This window comes from Mchenga conophoros, linkage group LG18, assembly GCF_057382185.1.
Source record: "Mchenga conophoros isolate Kocher_MC1m ecotype Shallow Benthic linkage group LG18, M_conophoros_male_GT1.1, whole genome shotgun sequence".
In the NCBI taxonomy this organism is placed as follows: Eukaryota; Metazoa; Chordata; class Actinopteri; order Cichliformes; family Cichlidae; genus Mchenga; species Mchenga conophoros.
In genome coordinates, this window is record NC_140543.1 from 2,978,384 (window position 1) to 3,001,847 (window position 23,464).

The 23,464-nt window shown below is 38.2% G+C and overlaps 2 protein-coding genes across 2 annotated transcripts; one reads left to right on the forward strand and one right to left on the reverse strand.

Annotated features, from left to right (window-relative positions):
* The first annotated feature begins 1,141 nt into the window (after positions 1-1,141).
* On the forward strand, positions 1,142-3,558 carry LOC146552882 (uncharacterized). Its single transcript, XM_085254417.1, has 4 exons — positions 1,142-1,277; positions 2,264-2,338; positions 2,717-2,968; positions 3,106-3,558. The coding sequence occupies exons 1-4, from the start codon at positions 1,142-1,144 to the stop codon at positions 3,252-3,254; spliced, it is 612 nt and encodes a 203-aa protein (XP_085110543.1). The 3' UTR covers positions 3,255-3,558.
* Positions 3,559-6,564: 3,006 nt separating this feature from the next.
* LOC146552883 (uncharacterized) lies at positions 6,565-17,697 on the reverse strand. Its single transcript, XM_085255067.1, has 9 exons — positions 17,655-17,697; positions 17,479-17,562; positions 15,635-15,814; positions 15,444-15,542; positions 13,699-13,797; positions 13,544-13,606; positions 9,704-9,820; positions 7,576-7,881; positions 6,565-7,469 (listed from the first exon to the last, which is right to left on the reverse strand). The coding sequence occupies exons 1-9, from the start codon at positions 17,695-17,697 to the stop codon at positions 7,294-7,296; spliced, it is 1,167 nt and encodes a 388-aa protein (XP_085111193.1). The 3' UTR covers positions 6,565-7,293.
* Positions 17,698-23,464: the final 5,767 nt, after the last annotated feature.

The window sequence follows — 23,464 nt, forward strand, 5'->3', positions numbered from 1 at the left end:
CATGATGTTCGGGTGGTGGTTACTCCTCTGGTGGTTCTTGCTATAGTTTTTAACTGCAAATTCCCAGGGCCAAATCCTCGGACCAGTGGCGGTCCTAGCCCGTTTGGCGCCCTGGGCGAACACTCTCTCCGGCGATATTATGGATTAGAATTATACTTTACTATATTTTGTCATAGGCAGCACGGTGGCACGGTGGTTAGCACTGTTGCCTCACAGCAAGAAGGTCCTGAGTTCAATTCCACCATCAGGCCGGGGTCTTTCTGTGTGGAGTTTGCATGTTCTCCCCGTGTTTGCGTGGGTTCTCTCTGGGTACTCCGGCTTCCTCCCACCGTCCAAAGACATGCAGCTTGTGGGGATAGGTTAATTGGATAATCCAAATTGCCACTAGGTGTGAATGTGAGTGTGAATGGTTGTCTGTCCCTGTGTGTTGGCCCTGCGACAGACTGGCGACCTGTCCAGGGTGTACCCTGCCTCTCGCCCTATGACAGCTGGGATAGGCTCCAGCGCCCCCCGTGACCCTGAAAAGGATAAGCGGAAGTGAATGGATGGATATTTTGTCATTCTGACATATTTTGGCATTTGGACAAAACCAAACACAGCACATCAGCACAAACACCTCATACAAGTTTGAAAGGATGGTGGTGGATGGGTGATGATTTGAGGTTGTTTTGCAGGTATAGGACCTGAGCACCTTGCTGTCACTGAGTTAACAATGAACTCCTCAGTATAAAAGTATCCTAGAGACAGATGTGAGACCATCAGTCCAACAGCTAAAGCTTGGCCCAAACTGGGTCATGCAACGTTACAATCTTCCTTCAATCATCTACATTATGTTAGTTCAGTACATCACCCCTTGTTGATTGTCTCTTCCTGTGGGTCAGTCCTCCTGCTCCTGTAGTACAAGTTCAGTTTGATATAAGACTTTTATTAGAACAGTCAATTTCAATCTAAGATTTTAAAGCATAAAGGCTCCAACAGCAATGCAGATGTTAGTATAACTGAAATTATTATGTAGTTATTTGCTTTCATTATTATTTTGCCGCTAGCGTTGCTTAAAAAAAAGGAGTCGTGTTTTTAAATATATATATATTTCATTCATGTTGATATGAATGTTAAGCAGCTGAAATCATGGAGCTGAGAGATGATCCTGTTTAATCTTTTGAACACATTCACCTCAGCTGACACGTTCAGCAGCAGACAGGTTTTTGTAGCAGTCTGTCTCACTGTGAGAAACAGTTACTACATCTTTGGCTCTGGAACTAAACTGTCTGTAACAGGTAAGAACAAACATTTATTTTCCTTCAGTTGTTTTATTGTAGAAGCTGAAAATGTGTTTAAAGTCAGTTTGTGCTGCTTCAGGCTTTACATGTTAGTTTTTCATCATTAGTAGAGAATTCATCTGCAGCCATTGTTACATAAGAAAAGCTCAATAATCTCTGAAAACATGTTGAAATCTCACTGAACAACTAAAGTTATTCTTTATTTCTGCAAATATTAGTGATGTTACAAATATTTAGGATTTGATCCTCTCAGTGATTCTGCACCATAAAGATTTTTTAAGAATTTATTGACGCAATTTTAATAAATATGAAAACTGAAAGCAAAATTATATTAAACACAACTTTTACATAATTGTTTTTAACTTAAGACATAACATTACAAATTCTAACACGCAAATCTTAATGTTCATTTTCATTTTAAACATATATGGCATAGGTGTTTGTTAGAATAACTGTTGCTTACAAGTTTATAAAACATGTAAAACAAAATCCAGACACAAAAAAGTTTATTTACACTGCTGAGTTTTGTTTTTTACAATCATCTGTTCTCTTAACAACATGACTTCATAAAGTATATTGTAAATGGATTGATTCGTATATAGCACTTTTCTACTCCCTCAGAGTACTCAAAGCTCTCTATACAACATGCCACATTCACCCAATCACTTTATCTATACTTAGTGCTTTCTAACTACAATCACACACATTCACACTCCGATGGATGCATCGGAGAGCAACTTGGGGTTAGTATCTTGCCCAAGGATACTCTGCATGCAAACTGGAGGATCGAACCACCAACCTTCCAATCAGTAGGTGACCTGCTCTACCTCCTGAGCTACAGCCACCCCGCCATATATTAAAAGAATGAAGCTCCAGGCTGGTAATGGACAAGGAGAAGTGTGGTGTATGTTATGAAAAGGCTGTGAGCCCACACCTACAGCCAGTTTAGAAGTCAGTCTAACATACTTGTCTTTTGAATGTAGAAGGAAACCTGAGTGGACAGAAAAGGACGACACAAGCACCAAGTATACATGTGACCACACAGCAACCACCATCAGGTTTGAACCCAGAACTTTCTTACTTCATGTGCTAACCACCACACCAAAATATCACCCTTCATCTTTTCAGTTATTTTATTCAAATTTAATAACAGGAAAAAATGGTCCAAACTGACATGTAATGTTATTTAACATTTCAAAAGTATTTTGTTTTCCTCGTGTGAGCCATGATGACATGAGGTGATGACTGTGTTTGATATGAAGCTGAATCCAGTGTATGTAGTGAACTTTGTGCTGATGAGTAGTTTAGTGATCAGAGTCCATGTAGTTTCCAGGATCAGACTGAATGCAGTGCAGTGCTGGAAGCTGCTGCTGACTGTGTGAATGTGTGTCTGTGCTGCTTGTTGCTGCTGTCAAACTTCTATTTTTACCCAACAGGACCCAGAGTCCACGTAGATGGGAACAGCTCCCTGCTGTGTGTGCCCCCAGGCATGTTTCCTTTTCTGGTCCAGCTGTCATGTAGAAACCAGACAAGGAACGGCCGACTGAAGCAGCTGCCCCCTGCTGACGGAGAGCAGTCAGAGCTCAGAGAGTCGAGGCCCTACTCTCCCATCTTAATGACCCATGAAAGCAGCACCTATGAATGTGACTGCTACATAAAGCACAGGGGGAAGCTCCAAACACAACAAGGTAATGAAGGCTTGGTGACTGTGTTCAGCAGTGATTCAGCTTCATGTGGAGATGCTGTCAAAGAGAGCAGAGCAGCAGAGGACTGACATTTCTCACTGCAGCTCCAAACATTTATGTTTTTGTTCTTTTCATTGCAGATTATGTGCCATCTATGTTCGAGGTGAAGTCGATCTACATGCTGTACACAGTGCTGATAGTGAAGAGTCTGGTGTACTGCTGTGGACTCTCTCTGCTGATGATGCTCACAAACAAGGGAGCGTCCACCAACTGCACACATGCTGACTGACTGTTTCCTGCTCGCCTTTTCTCACCATCACATCTCATCAATTCATCTCATTCATCACTTTGATCAGTGTTGTGTTTATGATGTAGTTCATTCCGCTTCTATTCTGTTTTTATATTGCATTTTTATGCACACTGTATTCTAAAGTAATGTATATATGGACAGTTATGGATCAAATGGAAATTCCTATAATAAACTGATCACTGATCAAAATAAATGTGATTTTTATTGTCTAGTTTATTTTGATTTTTAATTTGGTCATGTATTCTAAAACAAAAAAATAAAGCTTCATATTTTATCATTGTTATAGTTACATTATTGTCCAGAGTGAGTTTTTTCATGCATTCAAAAAACTTCAAAGAATCTGTGATTTATGAAACCATGTTAACACTTGTTTGTCACATTTACATCTTTAGTTTTAAATTATATCCATTTCCAAACAGAACTCCTGCATCAGAAGAAGACAAAAGTCAAATGAATGATCCAAATGTACTAAAACATGTAAAAGATTTAAACACAAATTTTAACCTAAATCATCTGAACTGTGACTGAATAGGTTTTTACATTCTGTGGATGAAAAGTTAGTCAACAGCGACACCTGGAGTTGTTTTGTATGTCAGAGAAAACCAGACCTGTTCATTAATACTTAGTGATACTTTTTTCAAAATACAATTTTGAAAATATTTTAAAACAATAATGAAATAATTATGATCACAACACCTCACACTCAACATTTACTTTTGTTTTTTGTTTGGTATATATTAAAATGCTTGACATAACTGGCAGATGTGAAATGTAAACATGAGGTCAGAGGTCAAATGTGACATGACATTTGGATGCAGGCCGCATGTGAGGTGCAGAATGCTCGTATTACTTCCTAAATGTTGCCAATACACACAAAGGCAGCAGCATTTTAAGCATTAATTCTAGAGCTGAAAGACATTTTATGAAAGTTTGACATTATTTGACCTTGAAGAAGAGCTCAGAGGAATAAAGTATGTGAAATTCAGGATCTCCATATATATATATATAAATATTCTCTATATGCTGTCAGTGCAAAAAATGACATTAAGAGACATAGTTTTAAATAACTTTACATACCATTATCATAACTTTGACCTTCAGATCAATTTATTGACTTTGAAGGTCAGAGGTCAACTATGATATTTTAAACCTTTACACTCTACTTTCTGGCACTCTACGGCACCTGTGTTTCTTGTAGGTTATGAGGCTTTATGTAAATATTTTTATTTTTTTATTTATGTATTTTATAAATCATTAAGCTGACCTTGAACATGACTTTACTCTACAAAGCTGAAAAATAAGTTTTAATTGTTAATTAATTGTTAAGCTTTTTTGTTTAGGGACAGAATGACACACACACACACACACACACACACACACACACTAGTGCTACCAAAAACACACTGTCCTTATTACATAATAACACTAATAATAATAATAATAATAATAATAATAATAATAATAATAACACGAATAATAATAACAACAACAACAACAACAACAATAATAATAATAATAATAACACGAATAATAATAACAACAACAACAACAACAACAATAATAATAATAATAATAATAATAATAATAATAATAATAATAATAATAATATAAAGGATTTCCTGTATCTGTCTGCATGTGTCATATTAACGACACTTCATGTTAGAAGAAGTAAATATGTTTCAGTAAATAAGGTGCAAAAGATGTTTTTAAATATTTATGAACGGAAACAAAGAGACTGTTGGTGAAGACGCACAAATGTTTTCTTCAGCTCGAAGAAGTCTTTGTTTTTCTAAGAATGAGGCAACAACGGGACTTTTGTGATTCTGTATCGGGGGTTTCATGTTCTGTTGATCTGATAACAGGAACAGATGTACAGGAGGCCTTTTTCTAAACCCTCCCATATGAAGACAATAACACAAAAATGTATTAATTAATTAAATTAAATAAACAAGAACACAAACGACTGCACTAGTTTAAAAAACAAAAGTTGGACAAATGTGATGTCTTGCATAAATTGTGACATGTGTTGATTGTTATACGCAGCTGTATATGTGCACAATGGTTATTATTGTGCAAGGTTTTTTTAATGTGTCACTTTTTTTCATTGTAAATGGTCACCAACGAACTCTTGAGTGGATTTTTCACCTCTTCTTTTATTTCATCACAGTTGTTTTGAACTCATCTGTGAGTTGTTTCTCTCACTGATTAAAAACACTGATCATTGCAGATGCAGCTGAAATCAGACCGAGTTCCTGGAATCGTTCTTTAACCAGTGCGTGTAACTGTCAACATATCATTAAAGTGAAAAACCGCAGCTAACGGTGTGGCGGCTGCAGCGCCGAAACCCACGCAGCCCATCTGCTGCACGAGGAAGGAAGTGCTGATGCACTGAGAACAGATTCACATGCAAGAGCTCTTTCTTCCACTGAGCCCCCTCCACCCACTCAGTTACACTCAAACAAACAATATTAATGACCCACTTTCAGTTGTTTTTGACCAAGTGATACAAAACCAACAAACCCGCCGTACATACTATGATCTGAATATAGTCGAATACTGAGAATATGAATTACCTAGAAGTTAAATTATCATGAAATAAATTAAGATATCTGTCATATTTATGGTTTGTTGACTCAGGATGTGTTGTGCTCGGTCATGACTTCTCCCTCCAGCAGCCTTTTGTTTCGAGACCACTGCTGTGAAACGGCGTTGCATAAATAAACTTGAATTATTTGAACATTTCAGATTAAGTCTGTAAAATCTGTTTATAAATTCATCATTCAAGATTTATTATTTATTATTTGAACCAGATCACAGATTTGGACGGTTTATTTTCTGTATAATATTTTCACTACTTTAAAGTTTGTTTATTTCTTAACTTAAAATTGTAAATTTTAATTTTAGAGGAAAAATTAAAAATGTTTTTCTGGTTAGTCTAAATAAGTCCAATTCTGGCCCCCGGGCCTCATGTTTGACACCCTTGGTCTAAAGGTTAATCTCATTGAAAAGACTCGGTAACTTTCTTAAAAAAAACTTAAGTGAGTTCTCAATTTGCTTTTGTTTTACAGTAAATAAAATATTTTTGTACTTACAGAACTGTTTTTGTTAGATGTGGGTTAATAATTTTCTGTTCACTGTTACTGATGTTTTAAATGTTGTAATGTTTCTGCCACATTAAAGCGAACTCAGAGAAACTGCATAGGAATCAAAAATAAACCATATATGAAAAACTTTATTAACAAGTACTACAGACTCAATTTTTTTTGAGCTTCCTGTTTATTTTTGGCCATTTTATTTCTCTATGAATCAGTTATTATATTTGGTTAAGTCAAAAGTATCAAAATCTGATTCTAAAGAAATATTTTACTGGTGTTTACAACAAACTATAAAGCTTTTCATAGATTTTTCATAGGGAATTACTCCACAATAATTATTTTTGTAAGCTTACTTTGCTACAGAAGACAGAAAAAATGAAAAGCGATATTTCAAATAATTTTTTCTTGAAGAAAGTCTTGTGCAGAAATAGATTTATTAAAATTTGACACTATAAAAGAATAAGTCAAACGGAGAGAAGTAAATCTGTAACAGCTGAAAGCTGAAAATAATAAAAAAGAAGATGTTTTTTCTTACAGTAACAAAAAAGTATTATTAATAAAACAATATTTAAAATAGGAATTATATAAAATTACTAAAAGCTGCTCTTGTACCAATGGGTTTTCCTTGGCACAGTTTGTTGCTGTCTATAAAACACAACAAGCTGTTGAACTGCAAACATAAGCAAAGTTTCATGTTTCATGTGTGCGATAGATGACAGGAAGTTTTCTCATGAGGACAACTGTGTACAAAACTCTAATTATCTACAATAAATCACATTCATTTTGAAGGAATATGTCACTCAAATGCAAAGTATTGCTGACAGTGAACATTTCAAGTTTGTCAGTAGCATAAATTCATCATGTTTAATTTAGCGGAAGTTTAATTTTAATGTAATTGAGACATAAAAGCTGTTTAAAGACAGTCAGTTAGCAGGTGTGCTGTTGGTTGAACGTCCCTTCTTTCTCGTGATCCCGAGCAGAGAGAGTCCACAGAAGTACGCCAGACTCTTCGCTATCAGCACTGTGTACATCAGACACAGCAGCCTCTCTTTAAACCAGCGTGGGGGAGGCGGTGGGGGAGGAGAAGGTCCTCTAATCTCTGTAAAAGAAAAGGAAAGAATTAACAAAGTCATGTCAATGACCTTCTCCTCGCTCTCTGAATATTCTCTGAATGTTGAATCACTCAGTCATGAAGTGTTAGTTACCTATTTTGTTTTGACCTGTCACTTTGCCTTTCTCATGGTTGACTTCACAGAGGTATTTATATGAGTAGATATCACCCTGATCGAGCACCGTGATGGAAGTGATGCGTCCTGGCTCTTTGATTTCCAGCTGCTCCACCTCAGCAGGGGGCAGATCCTCCAGCCGGCCGTTCTTCTCTCTTTTCCAGGAGAACTGGACCAGAGGAGGAATCATTCCTGAGGCCTGACACACCAGCGCGCTCCTCCCCCCGAGGCTGGTACTGTTTGCTGCTTTGTAAGCGGTCACCTCCGGCTTCACTGTCGGCTTATCTAAAGTTTAACAGCAACAAGCAGCACAGACACACATTCACACCGTCAGCATGGACCATAATCATTAACCACTCATATACACATACACAGTATGTTCACCCACTTATGTACTGCACATATGTACCATGATTTATCACAAATCCTCTGCAGTTTTATATGTGCATCTTAATAACAGAATTTAATTTTTATCTATGCATACAGAAAATTAAAATTATGTCATTCATAATCATAATTATCCAAACTTCCCTGTGAATAAATGGAAATATACAGATTATGTTGGTATAATAGCTACAGTGAAATATTACTATGAATTATGGCTAAAGAATCCACAATACTAAGTATATGATAAATGCATTACTAGTCTACAATGACATAAAGATACATATTAGTTTATATGTGTATCCTGGGAAATCACTGGCCTGTTTTTCCAGATTAGACTAGTTTGTGGTTTTATCTGAATCCCCTGCAGGTGAGGTCATAAAGTATTGTCGTCAAAGATAAAGGAAACGTCTTTTAAATCCACAAGATAATGTTTGACTTGCTCTGCTGCACCTTTAGAAGTGCAAAGTAATTTCTGCTCATGTGTATGTTTCACTGCTCACCGGCTCACTATTAATTCTTTTTATTTCTTTATCTACTTTTTTAAAACAACCGTTCAGCAAACCAGCTGTCTCTGCTATCTTTGAATATATTTGCTTCATGTTTGTCATAGTTGCACAATCACTAATCAAATATATTCAAAGATAACTTCCTCTCATTCTAAATAGCAAATTTCACATTTATGCTGTTTTGATGAAAAATCATTGAAACAATACACAACAACTACCAAGAGATATTTTCTAGCACTTAACTCGCTTTAACTGTTAAGTCTAAAATTTAGTAATAAATCATTTAAACCTTCTCTAATGAAGGCTGAGGTACGGCACCGGCAGCAGGTCTCTTCCTAATTGTCGCATCCTTCATACAGTTGTTTTATTTGGTCATGTTAAACATATAAAATTGAAGAAATATATTAACACCATGAACCAAAATGTAATTATATGTATGTGTGGAATATTTTTGTGCCACATCATTTTACAGATGTTACTACACCACCTTCTAATCACAGGATTCTTCACAGTTTGATTTTTTTTAACAAGCTGCTTAAATGTGGCTCATCGTTCCATCAGCAAAACCTTTAAATGCAAAGTGATAAAAAAAATAGAAACATTTTTAAAAGCCCATTTGTATTTTGGTGCATAACCTTCAAGTTAGATGTAACAATTCAACTACTCAATAATATATAGATAGATAGATACACAACACAGAGACAAATAACAATTAAGAAACACCCAGTGACACAGATTTGTGATCAGATATGCTTCTAATCTGTCATAATTTCCAAAATTCCTATCATATCTTAAATTTGATTTAATTAACATTAGACATTGTGCAACACTAAGAGAAAGAAGAGAGAAAGAAAATCTCCCACAGTCCTTGTGAATCTAATTTTCTTTTGATAAGAGAAAGACAGAGAAAGCAGAGTCTTACGTCTCATTAGAGCGGAGCTGTTTGAGACCAGACAACAAGTTACTAAATTATTTCTTACACTTCTTTAAATGTCTGCAGGGTTTTAAGATGGAAAGCACACTACATAAAAAAGCTTAAATACATTTCTGACAGCTTTTAGATTGTCGTTTTAAAGTTAGACTAAGTGCACTGCTTTTTTAAAACTATTTTACAAACATTTAAAACATTTAAGGGCACAGAATATAAACTTTTAAGTAAAAAAAACAAACAAAAACAGTAAAATCAAGTAGGTGAAATACATTTTAAGCCTTACCTGTTACATAGAGCTTTGTTCCAGAGCCAAAGATGAGATAGCTGTTGGACTCAGCACCGGGTCCTCCCACACTGAAACACACTGATACAAAAACCTTTCTGCTGTTGAGTTTGTCAGCTGAGGTGAATGAGCGTAAAGTATCATATTTCACTTCCAGGAAAGGTCACATGGAGTTTATTATTTTGGCTGCTAACTGCCTTGAAACTGTGCTTCTCTTGGATAAACTACAAGTAACTTTTTATATTTTGTTTTTATTTACCTTTTCTGAACCATAAAAGTTTTTGTTTTTTTAAAATTACAGATTAGTGGGTTATTATTATTTATCATCACCAATTTCCTCAAATCCTGAAAAATAATAATATGGATGATCTCCGGGATTTCATATATAGGAGAATCACTAAGTGTGTGTGTGTGTGTGTGTGTGTGTGTGTGTGTGTGTGTGTGTGTGTGTGTGTTCCTGTCTACCGATCTTTGTGAGGACAAACAGTCACTTGTGAGGACACACATACCGGTCCTCACAAATTTGAAGGAATTTTTGAGGCTCAGAATGTGGTTTCATTGTCAGGGTTGCAAATAAGTTATTGGTAGGTTTAGGTTTAGGGTTAGGCATTCATTTTTAAGGGGCACAGGTGTCGAACTCCGGGTCTCGAGCGCCTGTATCCTGCAGGTTTTACATATGTCCTTGATGAACTTGAGCATCAGAACAGGAAAGATTCAGAGTGTCAGCATGTTCACTGGAACCTGAACATCTGGACGAATGTTATGTTCAGTTCAGTGATGAGTCCAGATTTTGGATTGAAAGGTTAAAGTGTGGAGATGATGAGGGGAACACTATTCTGATTGTACCAATAGCTTAGCAGCTTTAAGTGGAAGCACTAATAATAATAATAACAATAATAATGGAGTGGATTGATATAGCGCTTTTCAAGGCACCCAAAGCGCTTTACAATGCCACTATTCATTCACTCTCACATTCACACACTGGTGGAGGCAGCTACAGTTGTAGCCACAGCTGCCCTGGGGCAGACTGACAGAAGCGAGGCTGCCATATTGCGCCATCGGCCCCTCTGGCCAACACCAGTAGGCGGTGGAGTGGAGAAGATGAAATGGCCTGTCAGTTCTGATTTTAAACACCTTGTCATCAGCATGCTGTGAGTGACCAACACAAACACACTGTCTAACTTGTTAAAATGCAGGTGTGAACAAGTTGTTTGCCATCTGCCTGGCACCACTTCTCTGAGTTCCCTCTGTCTGTCTATGGTGTCACACTGTCTGCTCGTGAATCTGTCTTTTAAGTTCAGTGTCTCGCCTGGTTCTCCGTGTCTGTGAGTTTCCTGTTTTACTCTGAAAGTCTCTGTCTCATGTGAGTGTGTTTCGTTTACGTTTCCCGTGTCTCGTCAGATCTGATTTCTCCCAGCTGTGTTCCTCTCCTGTCTCCCATCCCTTGATTACTGCTGTGAGTATTTAAGCCCTGTGTGTTCTCCTGCCTGTTGCTGGTTTGTCTACGTTATCGCCCTCTGTCATCCTGTGTGGTTCCCCTGCATCTGTCTATGTTTCCCTGCGTCTTCGTTTGTGTCTCTAGGTTTCAGGTTTGTTTTATTCTTAGTTTTTCCAGTTAGGTTTTGTCAGTTCTGTTCTTGCCATCCTTTGCCTTTTGTTGTACATCGTCCTCCTCAATAAAAGCCCACTCACATCAGTAGTGCCTGCATCTTGGGTCCTTCAATACATGGCTCGCCCCGCCGGCCGTGACAAATAGAACATGATGTTTAACTGTATCGAACGCTGCACTGAGGTCTAGCAGGACAAGCACAGAGATGAGGCCACTGTCAGAGGCCATAAGAAGATCATTTGTAACCTTCACTAAAGCTGTTTCTGTGCTGTGATGAGCTCTGAAACCTGACTGAAACTCTTCAAATAAACCATTCCTCTGCAGATGATCTGTTAGCTGTTTGACAACTACTCTTTCAAGGATGTTTGATATGAAAGGAAGGTCGGAGATTGGCCTATAATTAGCTAAGACTGCTGGGTCTAGAGATGCTTTTTGAGTAAAGGTTTAACTACAGCCAGCTTGAAGGCCTGTGGTACATAGCCGATTATTAGAGATAGACTGGCGATATTTAAGATTGAAGCAGTAAGTAATGGTGGGACCTTGAGCAGCCTTTTAGCAACGGGATCTAAAAGACACATTGATAGACTGGAGGAGGAGAAAAGAAGATCAGACACCAGCGAGAGAGGATCAGAAGGACAGACGCAACAACATTGTCATCCCCTATGTAGCCAGTGTATCAGAGAAACTCAGGAGAGTTTTCTCGAAGCATGACATCCCAGTTTACTTCAGACCCAGCAACACGCTCAGACAGAAACTGGTTCATCCCAAAGACAAAACTCCAAAACACAAACTTAACAATGTGGTGTATGCTGTACAGTGCAGCGAGGAATGTCCAGACCTCTACATTGGAGAGACCAAACAGCCACTTCACAAGCGCATGGCACAACACAGAAGAGCCACCTCCACAGGACAAGACTCAGCAGTCCATCTGCATCTTAAGGTCAAAGGTCACTCTTTCGAGGATGCCAATGTTCACATTTTGGACAGAGAGGACAGATGGTTTGAAAGAGGAGTGAAAGAAGCCATCTATGTCCACTGTGAGCGACCATCTTTGAACAGAGGCGGGGTTTACGACACCAACTCTCTGCCATCTGTAATCCAGTTTTGAGATCCTTCCCAGACGCCTTAACGCCCACTCACATCCTGGGCCATCTGACCTCAGGAAATCACATGATAAGGTGGGGCCAGGTTTCACAATGAGCTCACCCGAAACTCTGGCTGATTGTGACCCACACCTGTTTTCACACCTTGGCTCAGGCGATTAGAGGATCATCAGTGGGTCCTTTTGTCCCTCTGTGGGGGGTCACTCCCACTAGGTTTATATCTGGGACTCTCCACCATTTGACCTTAGAACTGAAGAAGCTTCTCGGATGAGAGGTGAAACGTCTTCAAGCAACTTAAAGAAGTCCAGACGCTTTTCTTTCCAAGCTCCTTAGACTACTTAATGTTAAAGGAATGGTTGGCTCAACAGTGCTCTGACTTTTTGCAATTACACTTAAATACATTTAAACAAAATTTTTAATAATAAGATAGGATTACTAATAAATGTTTTTTGTTGGAAAGGGGTAATTATATAAAGTTTAGTTTTATTTTGCAATATCAACAAAAATGCAAATATATTTATATTATTCAGTTAAATTATATCTGTACACTTCTGAATCACTACAACATTCACCTCAAGGCACTTCATGCGGTAAGGGAAAGGCCACGGCAATAAAGAGCAAAATGTATATACAGCAAATATACATGTATACAATATTTATTAATGACATAATAAAAAAAGATGTGTTTAAATAAAAAATTAAGGATAATTAAGGAAAATAAGGATTAAGCTGGCAGAAACTTGTATTTGTTTACAGTGAATTTCTAAACCCTTAAAGGAAAAAGAAATGAGGAAAGTGCTCAGGTGTCTGATTTCTGCTACTCTGTTGGTTTTTGTTCAGGCTGCAGAGATCATTATTCACTGTGGGTACCCGACTTCAAACAGGAGCAATAATAGGTGGCTGAATGAGCAGAGCTAATTCTTGCAACTACCAACTCACAGCCATTCTGTTTCCTTACAGCTGAGAAATCATTTTTCTGTGGATGGTTGAAATCTGAATAAACATAACCATTATTCCTGTTAACAGTCAGAATCACTGTGAGCTTTTCTCTCTCTTTCTTCTGGTACCAGTACACAGTATTTTTGCTACACAACTCAGTTCCTCCACAGCTGATGGAGACTGATTCACCAGCTCTCCTGGTCTGCGATAACTGCTCCTGAATCAGCTGTTCTGCTGCCATGGTAACCAGTGCTGTAGAGACACAGACAGATAGATGAAGGTTAGTGTGACAGTGTTTGTTACAGGTTGACTTTGTTGGCTCCTGATTGGCTGGAAACACTCACCTGAACACAGACAGCACAGAGCAGCAGCTGGGAGGAAAAGCATTTTGTGCAGTGGTGTTTCCTCTGGTGAACCTGGGGAGAAGTGGCGCTCTGATGCAGCTGAGGCCAAACAAGGACGAGCTGTGAGATCAGACGGGGGCCACGTGGTTTCTAACAGGTCCTCAAAGCTCCCATCAGCCCCTGCAGTGCGTAGATTAGTAATATTAGATTTTAAATAGGGTGTGTGGACATTGTTGAATATCTTAAAAAATAGATGTGATCAAAAAAGAAATATTTCTTCACAGTGGGACAGCTTTAAAATTAAATCCATTTTATGTATTAACACAAGTGAATTTCTGTTAAATATGAAGACGTGTCAGCACAGCAGGAAAAAGTTTCTACATCGTTCAGCTAAAGCAGCTCTACTTCTGTTGAATCACAGAGAGTGGAGAATCATCCAGGTCACCATTCAGGGTACACAGAATGACAGCAACTGCTGCTACAACAAGTGCTGTAGCATCAATAGACACGATCTGAAAACATGCATTTTGTAAGTCAACATCTAAAGAGCTATAGTAGCAGAAGTTCCTATCTCAAGTGAATGCAGCATAAAAACAACAACTGTACAAGAATCAGTGTCAGCGATATACACAAAGCATCAGTTGGAATTTGTTTTCATTGAGAAGTAAAATTTGAATTTGTGTTGTTACTGCAGATCTAGAAATATTCATTCCACTGAGGTCATTTTAACATTTTATAAAACATATATATTTTTAACTTTTTCATTGTGTTAAATATTACAGCTCTATGCTTGAAACATGTTTTGTGCTGATATCCTTCATGTGTTGTTTGTTGCTTACAGAAAAGAATTGCATGACAGTGAACATTTCTCTTAATAAAGCTCAAACAGCCTCCAGACCCATTTAAAGGTACAGAAAAATAGTTTTTGAATGTATAAGAAAAACATTTTAAATTTGATTTTACAAAGACTTGTAATGTCTGGTTATAAATTGCTAATATAAATATATATATATAGAGAGAGAGAGAATCTTCTCTTTTCCTTCTTTTGACTTTTCAAAGGTTAAAAGCTTTGAGCAAGACTCATATTTCAAAAGAGTTCAGAGAAACTTGACATGATTAGGAGAAGATTTTTAGTGTTGTATAAATTAATATTTAAATAAGTATAGTTTCACATACAGTGTAAGAGATCTCAAACAAGTAGTAAAAATCCAATCAGATTTTTTGAGATGACAGGCAACAATGTCTGGCTTACATATTATTTGTAATTTTGCACTGATATCAGGCTCATCAGGGTATGATTGCAAAAGATAATACCTTAAATATCTTTGATTAGAAAAACAAGCGTTTGTTACAGAGTGTATTTTGCAATAATGTAGAAGACAATGAAGAAATAAACGTATAACAGAGATAAAATTTGCAGCACGTATGAATGGATTAGGATGTTCCTGTGGTTTGCTGCTCTCTTCCTGTCACAGACTCATCTGTTGGTTTTTGTTCAGGCTGCAGGGATCGTTTCTCACTGTGGGGAACTTCTTTGTGACAGACACAGTAGTAGGTGGCTGAATGTTCCACACTGCATTTGTTGATCAACAGTACAATATCATCCTTGTCACTCATAGCTGAAAATGACTCTTTTAGATGATGAGTGAACTTTGAAGTTTTTTTTTCAATGCGGTCAAAACGCACAATCACTGTGAATGATCCTCGATCTTTTTTCATGTACCAGTACATGTAATTATTGTCACATTGGTCGAACCCTGTGCACTTTAGGGATGCTGCTTCACCAGCTTTCTTTGTAGATGTCAAATCGTTCTGAATAAGCTGTGCTGCCATGGTAACCAGTGCTGTAGAGACACAGACAGATAGATGAAGGTTAGTGTGACAGTGTTTGTTACAGGTTGACTTTGTTGGCTCCTGATTGGCTGGAAACACTCACCTGAACACAGACAGCACAGAGCAGCAGCTGGGAGGAAAAGCATTTTGTGCAGTGGTGTTTCCTCTGGTGAACCTGGGGAGAAGTGGCGCTCTGATGCAGCTGAGGCCAAACAAGGACGAGCTGTGAGATCAGACGAGGGCCACGTGGTTTCTAACAGGTCCTCAAAGCTCCCATCAGCCCCTGCAGTGGGCACATTAGACACGTTTAAAGGAAGCTATTGCGCCTTTGTGAGTTTGCCTGCTTCTACAGTTGAACTTCATACAGTCTGCACTACTATGGACACTTTTTGTTATAACGTGGTTTTAAACTCAGTAAAAGAGTCACTTTTTTTAAAGCTATAGATTTGTTCTTTTTATTATTGTATTTCCTTTTTGTCCTTTGAGCAGTTATTTTCATTTCTATTCTTAAATGACCTTATTTTGCAGTTTCTGTGGATGTACAGAAACTGAGTCCGTGGCTGATAACTGGAAAATGCAAAATTGCGAAAAGATACCAAAATTATTATCAGTCCTGAACCCGTTTTGTTCCAAACCTTCACCTGCCAACGCAGGAGATACTTTTAAAAGTATAATATACGACATGTCCAGTTAACAAATCTAAAAACAGCTTATTTATTGTCATATATCTATTGGCGTGTGTACTCACACGGTTCCCAGTGTTTAATGCTCAGTGTAACAGTCACGTTTAGCTTATTGAACTTGTAACGGCATCGTTCGATGTTTGCTCCAGCCAAACAAAACTTACACGTATCATTCAAACGTTACAACAATCTTCAATCGTTCATGATCGTTTTTTGGTTGGATTCCAAGTAACAGCTGAGCTTCCATGTGATTCAATTTGCCACATAGCTAAGTGAATAAATGTAAGTATGCAGCCAATATTCTGTTTTTCAGTACAATAAAATGAAATAAAGTGAATACAAAAATGTAAAAATAAAATTAATGAAACCTTATCACAGCATCTCGTCTGTAAACAGGATTTCAAACTGCTTTTTTTCTGTAATTTGCTTTAGGTTTTCGAGTGACATGCCCTGCTGATTTTTATATGTATATAAAAAATTGTAACCAGCGTAGAAGATCACATTTATGCAGCAGCAGTCTTAAACCGTGGTTCAGGGGTTTAGGAAGCTCGTCTTGTAACCAGAAGGTTGCCGGTTCAGACTCTGACTCTTGGTCGTTGTGTCCTTGGGCAAGACACTTCACCTACCGCCTGCTGGTGTTGGCCAGAGGGGCCGATGGCGCGATATGGCAGCCTCGCTTCTGTCAGTCTGCCCCAGGGCAGCTGTGGCTACAACTGTAGCTGCCTCCACCAGTGTGTGAATGTGAGAGTGAATGAATAGTGGCATTGTAAAGTGCTTCGAGTGTCTAGAAAAGCGCTATATAAATGCAATCCATTATTATTACAAATGATTAATATTATAAGTTATGTGATAATATTAGTCTGACTTGCTCTGTGAGTAAACCTCGACTTTCTTATTTCTTCATCTTTATTACTCCGTCTGTGATGGAGGTGAAGCCTAGGCTGTGGTTTACTGTTTGACATCTGCTCGTCTGTTGGTTTTTGTTCAGGCTGCACGGATCATTTCTCACTGTGGGCACCTCCTTTATAACAGGCACAGTAGTAAGTGGCTGAATGATCAATCGTACATCTGCTGATCACCAGCTCACCACTATTTTCTTTCCTCATAGCTGAAAATGTGTCTTTTAGAAGATGACTGAAAGCTGTGGGCTTTTTTTCACCACTACGATCAAAACGTAGAATCGCTGTTAATGTTCCCTCATCTTTTCTATCTTTTCTCATGTACCAGTACACAAAATTGGTGTCACACTGGTTAATGCCTGTACACGCTAAGGACACTGTTTCATCAGCTCTCCTGGTCTTTGATTTCTGGTCCTGAATCAGCATTTCTGCTGCCATGGTAACCAGTGCTGTAGAGACACAGACAGATAGATGAAGGTTAGTGTGACAGTGTTTGTTACAGGTTGACTTTGTTGGCTCCTGATTGGCTGGAAACACTCACCTGAACACAGACAGCACAGAGCAGCAGCTGGGAGGAAAAGCATTTTGTGCAGTGGTGTTTCCTCTGGTGAACCTGGGGAGAAGTGGCGCTCTGATGCAGCTGAGGCCAAACAAGGACGAGCTGTGAGATCAGACGAGGGCCACGTGGTTTCTAACAGGTCCTCAAAGCTCCCATCAGCCCCTGCAGTGGACACATTTGACACATTTAAAGAAACCTACTGCGCCTTTGTGTCTTTGCCTGCTTCTGCAGTTGAACTACATGCAGTCTGCCCCAATACACAGCAAAATCTCCAGTGTTAAATTAACACTTTGACAGTGTTATGTGTTTAAAAGTAACCTAGTCAGTTTTGAAGATTAACAAAGACTAACACTGAGCGGTGCTGATTTTCTAACACTGGAATATTTCTAACATTTTGAGTTATTTTCCAGTGTTAGAAAATCAGCACTGCTCAGTGTTAGCCATTGTTAATCTTCAAAACTGACCAGGTTACTTTTAAACATATAACACTGTCAAAGTGTTAATTTAACACTCAACAGTGTTGTATCTAACACTCAGAGGTGTGGACCCATATAGACACTCTCCAGTGTTATACAGTACGAGAGTTGCTTTTAATTTTTTTATGTTTCTTTCTTTTTGGTCTTTTGAGCTGTTCTTTCTGTTTTTATTGATTTATGGCTTTTAACATCCATATCCTCTGTGTTTTGTATGTCATTGCATGTGTCTAGAAAACAACGTCATCAACTAAGACTTGTACAGTGCTCAGCTGTAAATCTGCTATAAAATGGAAACTAAAGCTTTGCCACAGCTACATCAGCTATGTGAGTGGTTGATTCAGCTAATGGTCATTTTGCAGCCAACACTGTGATATCCATTATCCATCCATCCATCCATTTGCGTCCGCTTATCCTTTTCAGGGTCGCGGGGGGCGCTGGAGCCCATCCCAGCTGTCATAGGGCGAGAGGCGGGGTACACCCTGGACAGGTCGCCAGTCTGTCGCAGGGCCAATATCCATCATTTTCTCTGCAATTTAAATAAAATAAAATGAAATAATAAAGGTAATATTTGTAAATGTAACATGTAGAAAATTAATTTGCATTTCTTTGTCTGTTAATATGATCTCCTCCCGACTCACTTCAAACAAGTTCTCATCAGCACTTAGTTTTAGGTTTTCAAGTACGCCGTCCTGCTGTCTTTCCATGTATATATAAAACGGTCATCAGCAGAGATCAGCACATGGATTCAGGAGCAATGTTGCAGAATATTTTTAGTATTATAAACTTTTAGATAAGATCACTTTAACGTCCTCCATCAATAAAAAAAAAAGTTTATATTACATTTTCAACCAAACAGCACGTTCTCACATGAACATATAAACTCTTTAGTTTAGTTTAAAATGTAGCAACAACTCAGCGTCCTTTCTAGTCCATCTTTAGATTTATTTACAAGCTAGTGATACAGATACTGAGACCAAACTATCTTATTGTCTTTGTATGTATAGTATGTCGGTATGTGTTTTGCTCTTCATTTAACTTGATTTTCGAAGAAAAAAATTTAACAAAAAAATATCACATTAGGAGGGAAAGAAAATCTATTTCACGACAACTTTGTGCTGTTTGTAAGAGAAGGAGAACAGAGTACCTGAAAACAATTTTCTTTGAAACTTTTAATTTCTACTTTTTTATTGATCACATAGAGGCTGGCTGTGGTTTACTGCTCTCTTCCTGTCACACTGTCTGACATCTGTTCATCTGTTGGTTTTTGTTCAGGCTGCAGGAATCATTTCTCACTGTGGGAACCTTTCCAACAAACACAATAGTAAGTGGCTGTATGTTGGGGTTTAATATCTTTGATGACCAATTCACAGCCACCTGGTTTTCTTAAAGCATTGAAATCTTGTTTCTGGGGGTGATTGTAGCGTGAGTTAACTGCCCCATCAGCCAGATCAATGCGCAGAATCACTTTAAGAGGATCTTTTTCTGTGTTCTGGTACCAGTAAATCTGTTTTTTGTCACACTGGTCAGTGCTTTTACAGCTTATGGCAACTGTTTCACCAGCTCTCCCAGTCTGTGATAACTGCTCCTGAATCAGCTGTTCTGCTGCCACGGTAACCAGTGCTGTAGAGACACAGACAGATAGATGAAGGTTAGTGTGACAGTGTTTGTTACAGGTTGACTTTGTTGGCTCCTGATTGGCTGGAAACACTCACCTGAACACAGACAGCACAGAGCAGCAGCTGGGAGGAAAAGCATTTTGTGCAGTGGTGTTTCCTCTGGTGAACCTGGGGAGAAGTGGCGCTCTGATGCAGCTGAGGCCAAACAAGGACGAGCTGTGAGATCAGACGAGGGCCACGTGGTTTCTAACAGGTCCTCAAAGCTCCCATCAGCCCCTGCAGTGGGCACATTAGACATGTTTAAAAAGCCTTTCGTACAATTTCATTTATTAAAATTCAAATTCAAATTTTATTTGTCACGTACACAGTCATACACAGTACGATATGTAGTGAAATGCTTGGACAACTGCTCGTGACCTAAAGAAAACAAAAAAGGAAAAGGCTATGAATAAGATAGGAAATAAATATGAAAAATTAAAAAGGGTAAATTTAACTAGGAAGGAATAAAATATAAATTAAGGTTAAAAATGAAATAACTGTACAACACAAATTAGAATGAAGGGTAAATTTAACTGGGAAAGATTAAGATAAAATATATAAATTAAAGTTGAAAATAAAATAACTGTACAACAAAATACACAATATAGAACTATATAAGAATGTATGAAGAAATATAAATATAAATAAATATATACACAATAACAGCAGCTGTACAAGTATTAACTGGAAATGAAGAATATAGTGACCAGTGTTGTGCAAAACCAAAGTCCAGAAAGTCCAGTGTGTGTGTAAGAACCATATGTGTGGGTCAGTACTGTGTGGTGGTGTGATTGAGAGACCGTATTGCCTGCGGGAAGAAGCTCCTCCTCAGTCTCTCTGTGTTGGTCTTCAGGGAGCGGAATCGCTTTCCTGACCTCAACAGAGAGATCAGTCTGTTGTTGGGATGGCTGAGGTCCTTCACGATCTTCCTGGCCTTGGTCCAGCACCGCCTGCTGTAGATTGAGTGCAGGTCAGGGAGCTCGGAGCGGATGGTGCGCTCAGCTGACCGCACAACCCTCTGTAGAGCTCGTCTGTCCTGCATGGTGCTGTTCCCGAACCAGGTTAAGATGTTTCCCGCCAGGATGCTCTCTATGGTGCACGAGTAAAAGTTCCTGAGCACCTTGGAGGGCAGTTGGAAGTCTCTCAAGCGTCTGAGGTGGTAGAGACGCTGACGGGCCTTTTTCACCACGGTGTTGATGTGACAGGACCATGACAGGTCCTGCGTGATGTGAACTCCGAGGTATTTGAAGCTGTCCACTCTCTCCACTGGGCACTCGTTGATGACGGGGGTCTGGTAGTTCCTCTCCTGCTTAGTGCTGAAGTCCACTATCAGCTCCTTTGTCTTACTGACGTTTAGAAGGAGGTTGTTCCTCTGGCACCAGTTCTCCAGATTCCTAATCTCCTTCAGGTAGGCCGTCTCGTTGTTATCAGAGATCAGGCCCATTTTATGTTATATTATGTTGTTTTATTATTTTTGCTGCAATATTTTGATCAGTTGTCTGTTTTTTGTTCTTTCAAACCCAGCTAGAGGATGAAGTATTTTGAAACACTTCAGTCTTTCTGTTAAATGTTTGACCTGAAAGTTCTTCTGTTAACACGTTTAAAGGTGCTAAGCTGTAAACCCATGAAAATCCTAAAAACGACTGGACAGTGTTATATATTTTGAGGGCCACGTGATTTCTAACATATCCTTAAAGTTCCCAACAGCCCCTACAGTCCACGTACAATTTGATTTATTACTTTTATTTTGAAGCCAAAGAAGCCGATCTTTTGGAGATCCACACTGTGCTTCCAAAATAAAATCAAAGTTATAAAGAGATCAGTGATGTTGTTGCAAAGCCAGAGAGGTAATTGTGCACTTGAGCACACTTTAGTGTATTTGCTAATTATAAGCACCATTTCAAATGGGCTTTCACGGAAGAGGCTTCTGTGTGACTACAGGTGAGTAGACGGGGTGTTGTTAAACTCGTAACACTCACACAGTGTGTACTTCTGGGAAAAAATAGTCAGTCTGCATACAAATATTTACCTGTGAGTGGAAATGCTGTGTATGCATCTTGTATTAATCCTGACTGTTGGTACTAATAAAATTAACAAAGGCTCTATACGGTGCTTTCAAGTAAACAGTGAAAACAGTGTTTTTATAAGGCCTTTAATAATCGTGTATTGCCAGTTTTTCATTATAATTTAGTGTATCTTATGTTTATACGTAAATTTACTCTTAAACAAATCAGACTATTTTATTTTTAATAAAAAAGTCTTAAAATCTTGTTGTGCAGTCTGAATGTTTGGGCTGAAGTTTATTCATTTCCTTTGGTAAAAGCTTTTATCATCTAAAACAATATTTTTATTGGCCCCTTTTAGTTTTGTTAATTCAAAACATAAACACAGCAGGTTATGGGCTCATTTAAAGCTTACTGATAACTTTGTTCATATTTTAATGTTTTAATTAATAGTTTGGTCAATTTCACAATTATGTTACATTTGCAAAATGTCTTCGTGACTTTTTGCCTTGTAAAAATATTAACAACTAAAGATTTTAAAACCTCAGTGTCTCCTTTTTTGCTTTAAACTTAAGTAACGTCTCTGAAGGTGATGCTGGATTTCCACATTTGTCTGGCAGTTTGTTTCCCTTCTTTCTTACCACAGTAAATAAAAGTTTCAATAAGGTCTCTGTGGTTCGTTTGAAACAAACATATGATCACAAGTTTTGTGGATTTGAGTTTGCTGCTAGTGCTGAGATTAAAAACGAAAAGGATAAGACCGCCATCATGTGGTTATTCAAAAGAACTAAGTAGTTCAAAATCAAAGGGCATTCCTATGAAGAACAAAGGTGAATTATATAGTCATATAATGGTGCTCTGTGTTGGTCTTTTTTGGGGGGGGAGTAATTTACAGTAATTAGTAAGGTGACATTTCTTTGCCAAAGCTGGATTTATAGCATTTTAAAAAGATCCAGTCGTCTGTGGTCAGAACTGTTGAAACCAAAGAAAAAAAGATTTGCTCTTGTTCTGTTTCTTTGTACGTAGAGAACTTATTTATCTTTACTCATATATGACATTTATTATCATGTACAAATGTTTTACATAAACATGAACACTTCTCATTTGACAAAGTTATTTGGCATGTAGAGGATCTCACAGAATTTCAAACATATCTGTGTGTTTTTGTTTGTTTGTTACTGAATGAGATAAATAAATAAACCCTGACACTTGTCAGTATACTGTTTCTCAGAAAAATGCATTTAGCAGTCTTAAATCCAGATCCAAAGCCAGGCCGGACAGCAGCAGCACAGAAAATGGTGTCAGGTTTCTGTTACGTCTGACAGTAAAAGCAGAAAAACAAAACCGTATTCAACCATGCAATAAAAAAAGAAGCTACTCTCAGCTCTTGCCACAAGGGGTCACCACAGAACTGGGCGCTCATGCTGATACAGTCCCAGGGGCAGTGCCTCTGCGAATTCACAAAAATAAAACTGTTTCTGCAGCATTTTTAAAGCAAAGAATAATTTACTGCCAAAAGATGGTGTGAAATTTTTATTTCAGAGGTTTTTGGTGTGCAGATGATCACAAAGAGACGCCTTCTCTTCAGCACCAAAATCACACTTAGTATAAGTCAAAATGACCTTTCTCTCACGTTTTGCTGCAGAAGCTACTCAAGC

What these genes read in the sequence shown, in the direction of transcription:
- LOC146552882 (XM_085254417.1), top strand. Translation starts at nt 1,142, where the DNA reads ATGATCCTGTTTAATCTTTTGAACACATTCACCTCAGCTGACACGTTC. An exon ending in AACTAAACTGTCTGTAACAG is followed by an intron (nt 1,278 to 2,263) that starts GTAAGAACAAAC and finishes TTTTGAATGTAG; the next exon opens with AAGGAAACCTGAGTGGACAG. An exon ending in GAAGCTCCAAACACAACAAG is followed by an intron (nt 2,969 to 3,105) that starts GTAATGAAGGCT and finishes TTTTCATTGCAG; the next exon opens with ATTATGTGCCATCTATGTTC.
- LOC146552883 (XM_085255067.1), bottom strand. Translation starts at nt 17,697, where the DNA reads ATGCTTTTCCTCCCAGCTGCTGCTCTGTGCTGTCTGTGTTCAG. An exon ending in TGAAACAGTGTCCTTAGCGT is followed by an intron (nt 15,815 to 17,478) that starts GTACAGGCATTA and finishes TGCCCACTGCAG; the next exon opens with GGGCTGATGGGAGCTTTGAG. An exon ending in TCTGTGCTGTCTGTGTTCAG is followed by an intron (nt 13,607 to 13,698) that starts GTGAGTGTTTCC and finishes GTGTCTCTACAG; the next exon opens with CACTGGTTACCATGGCAGCA.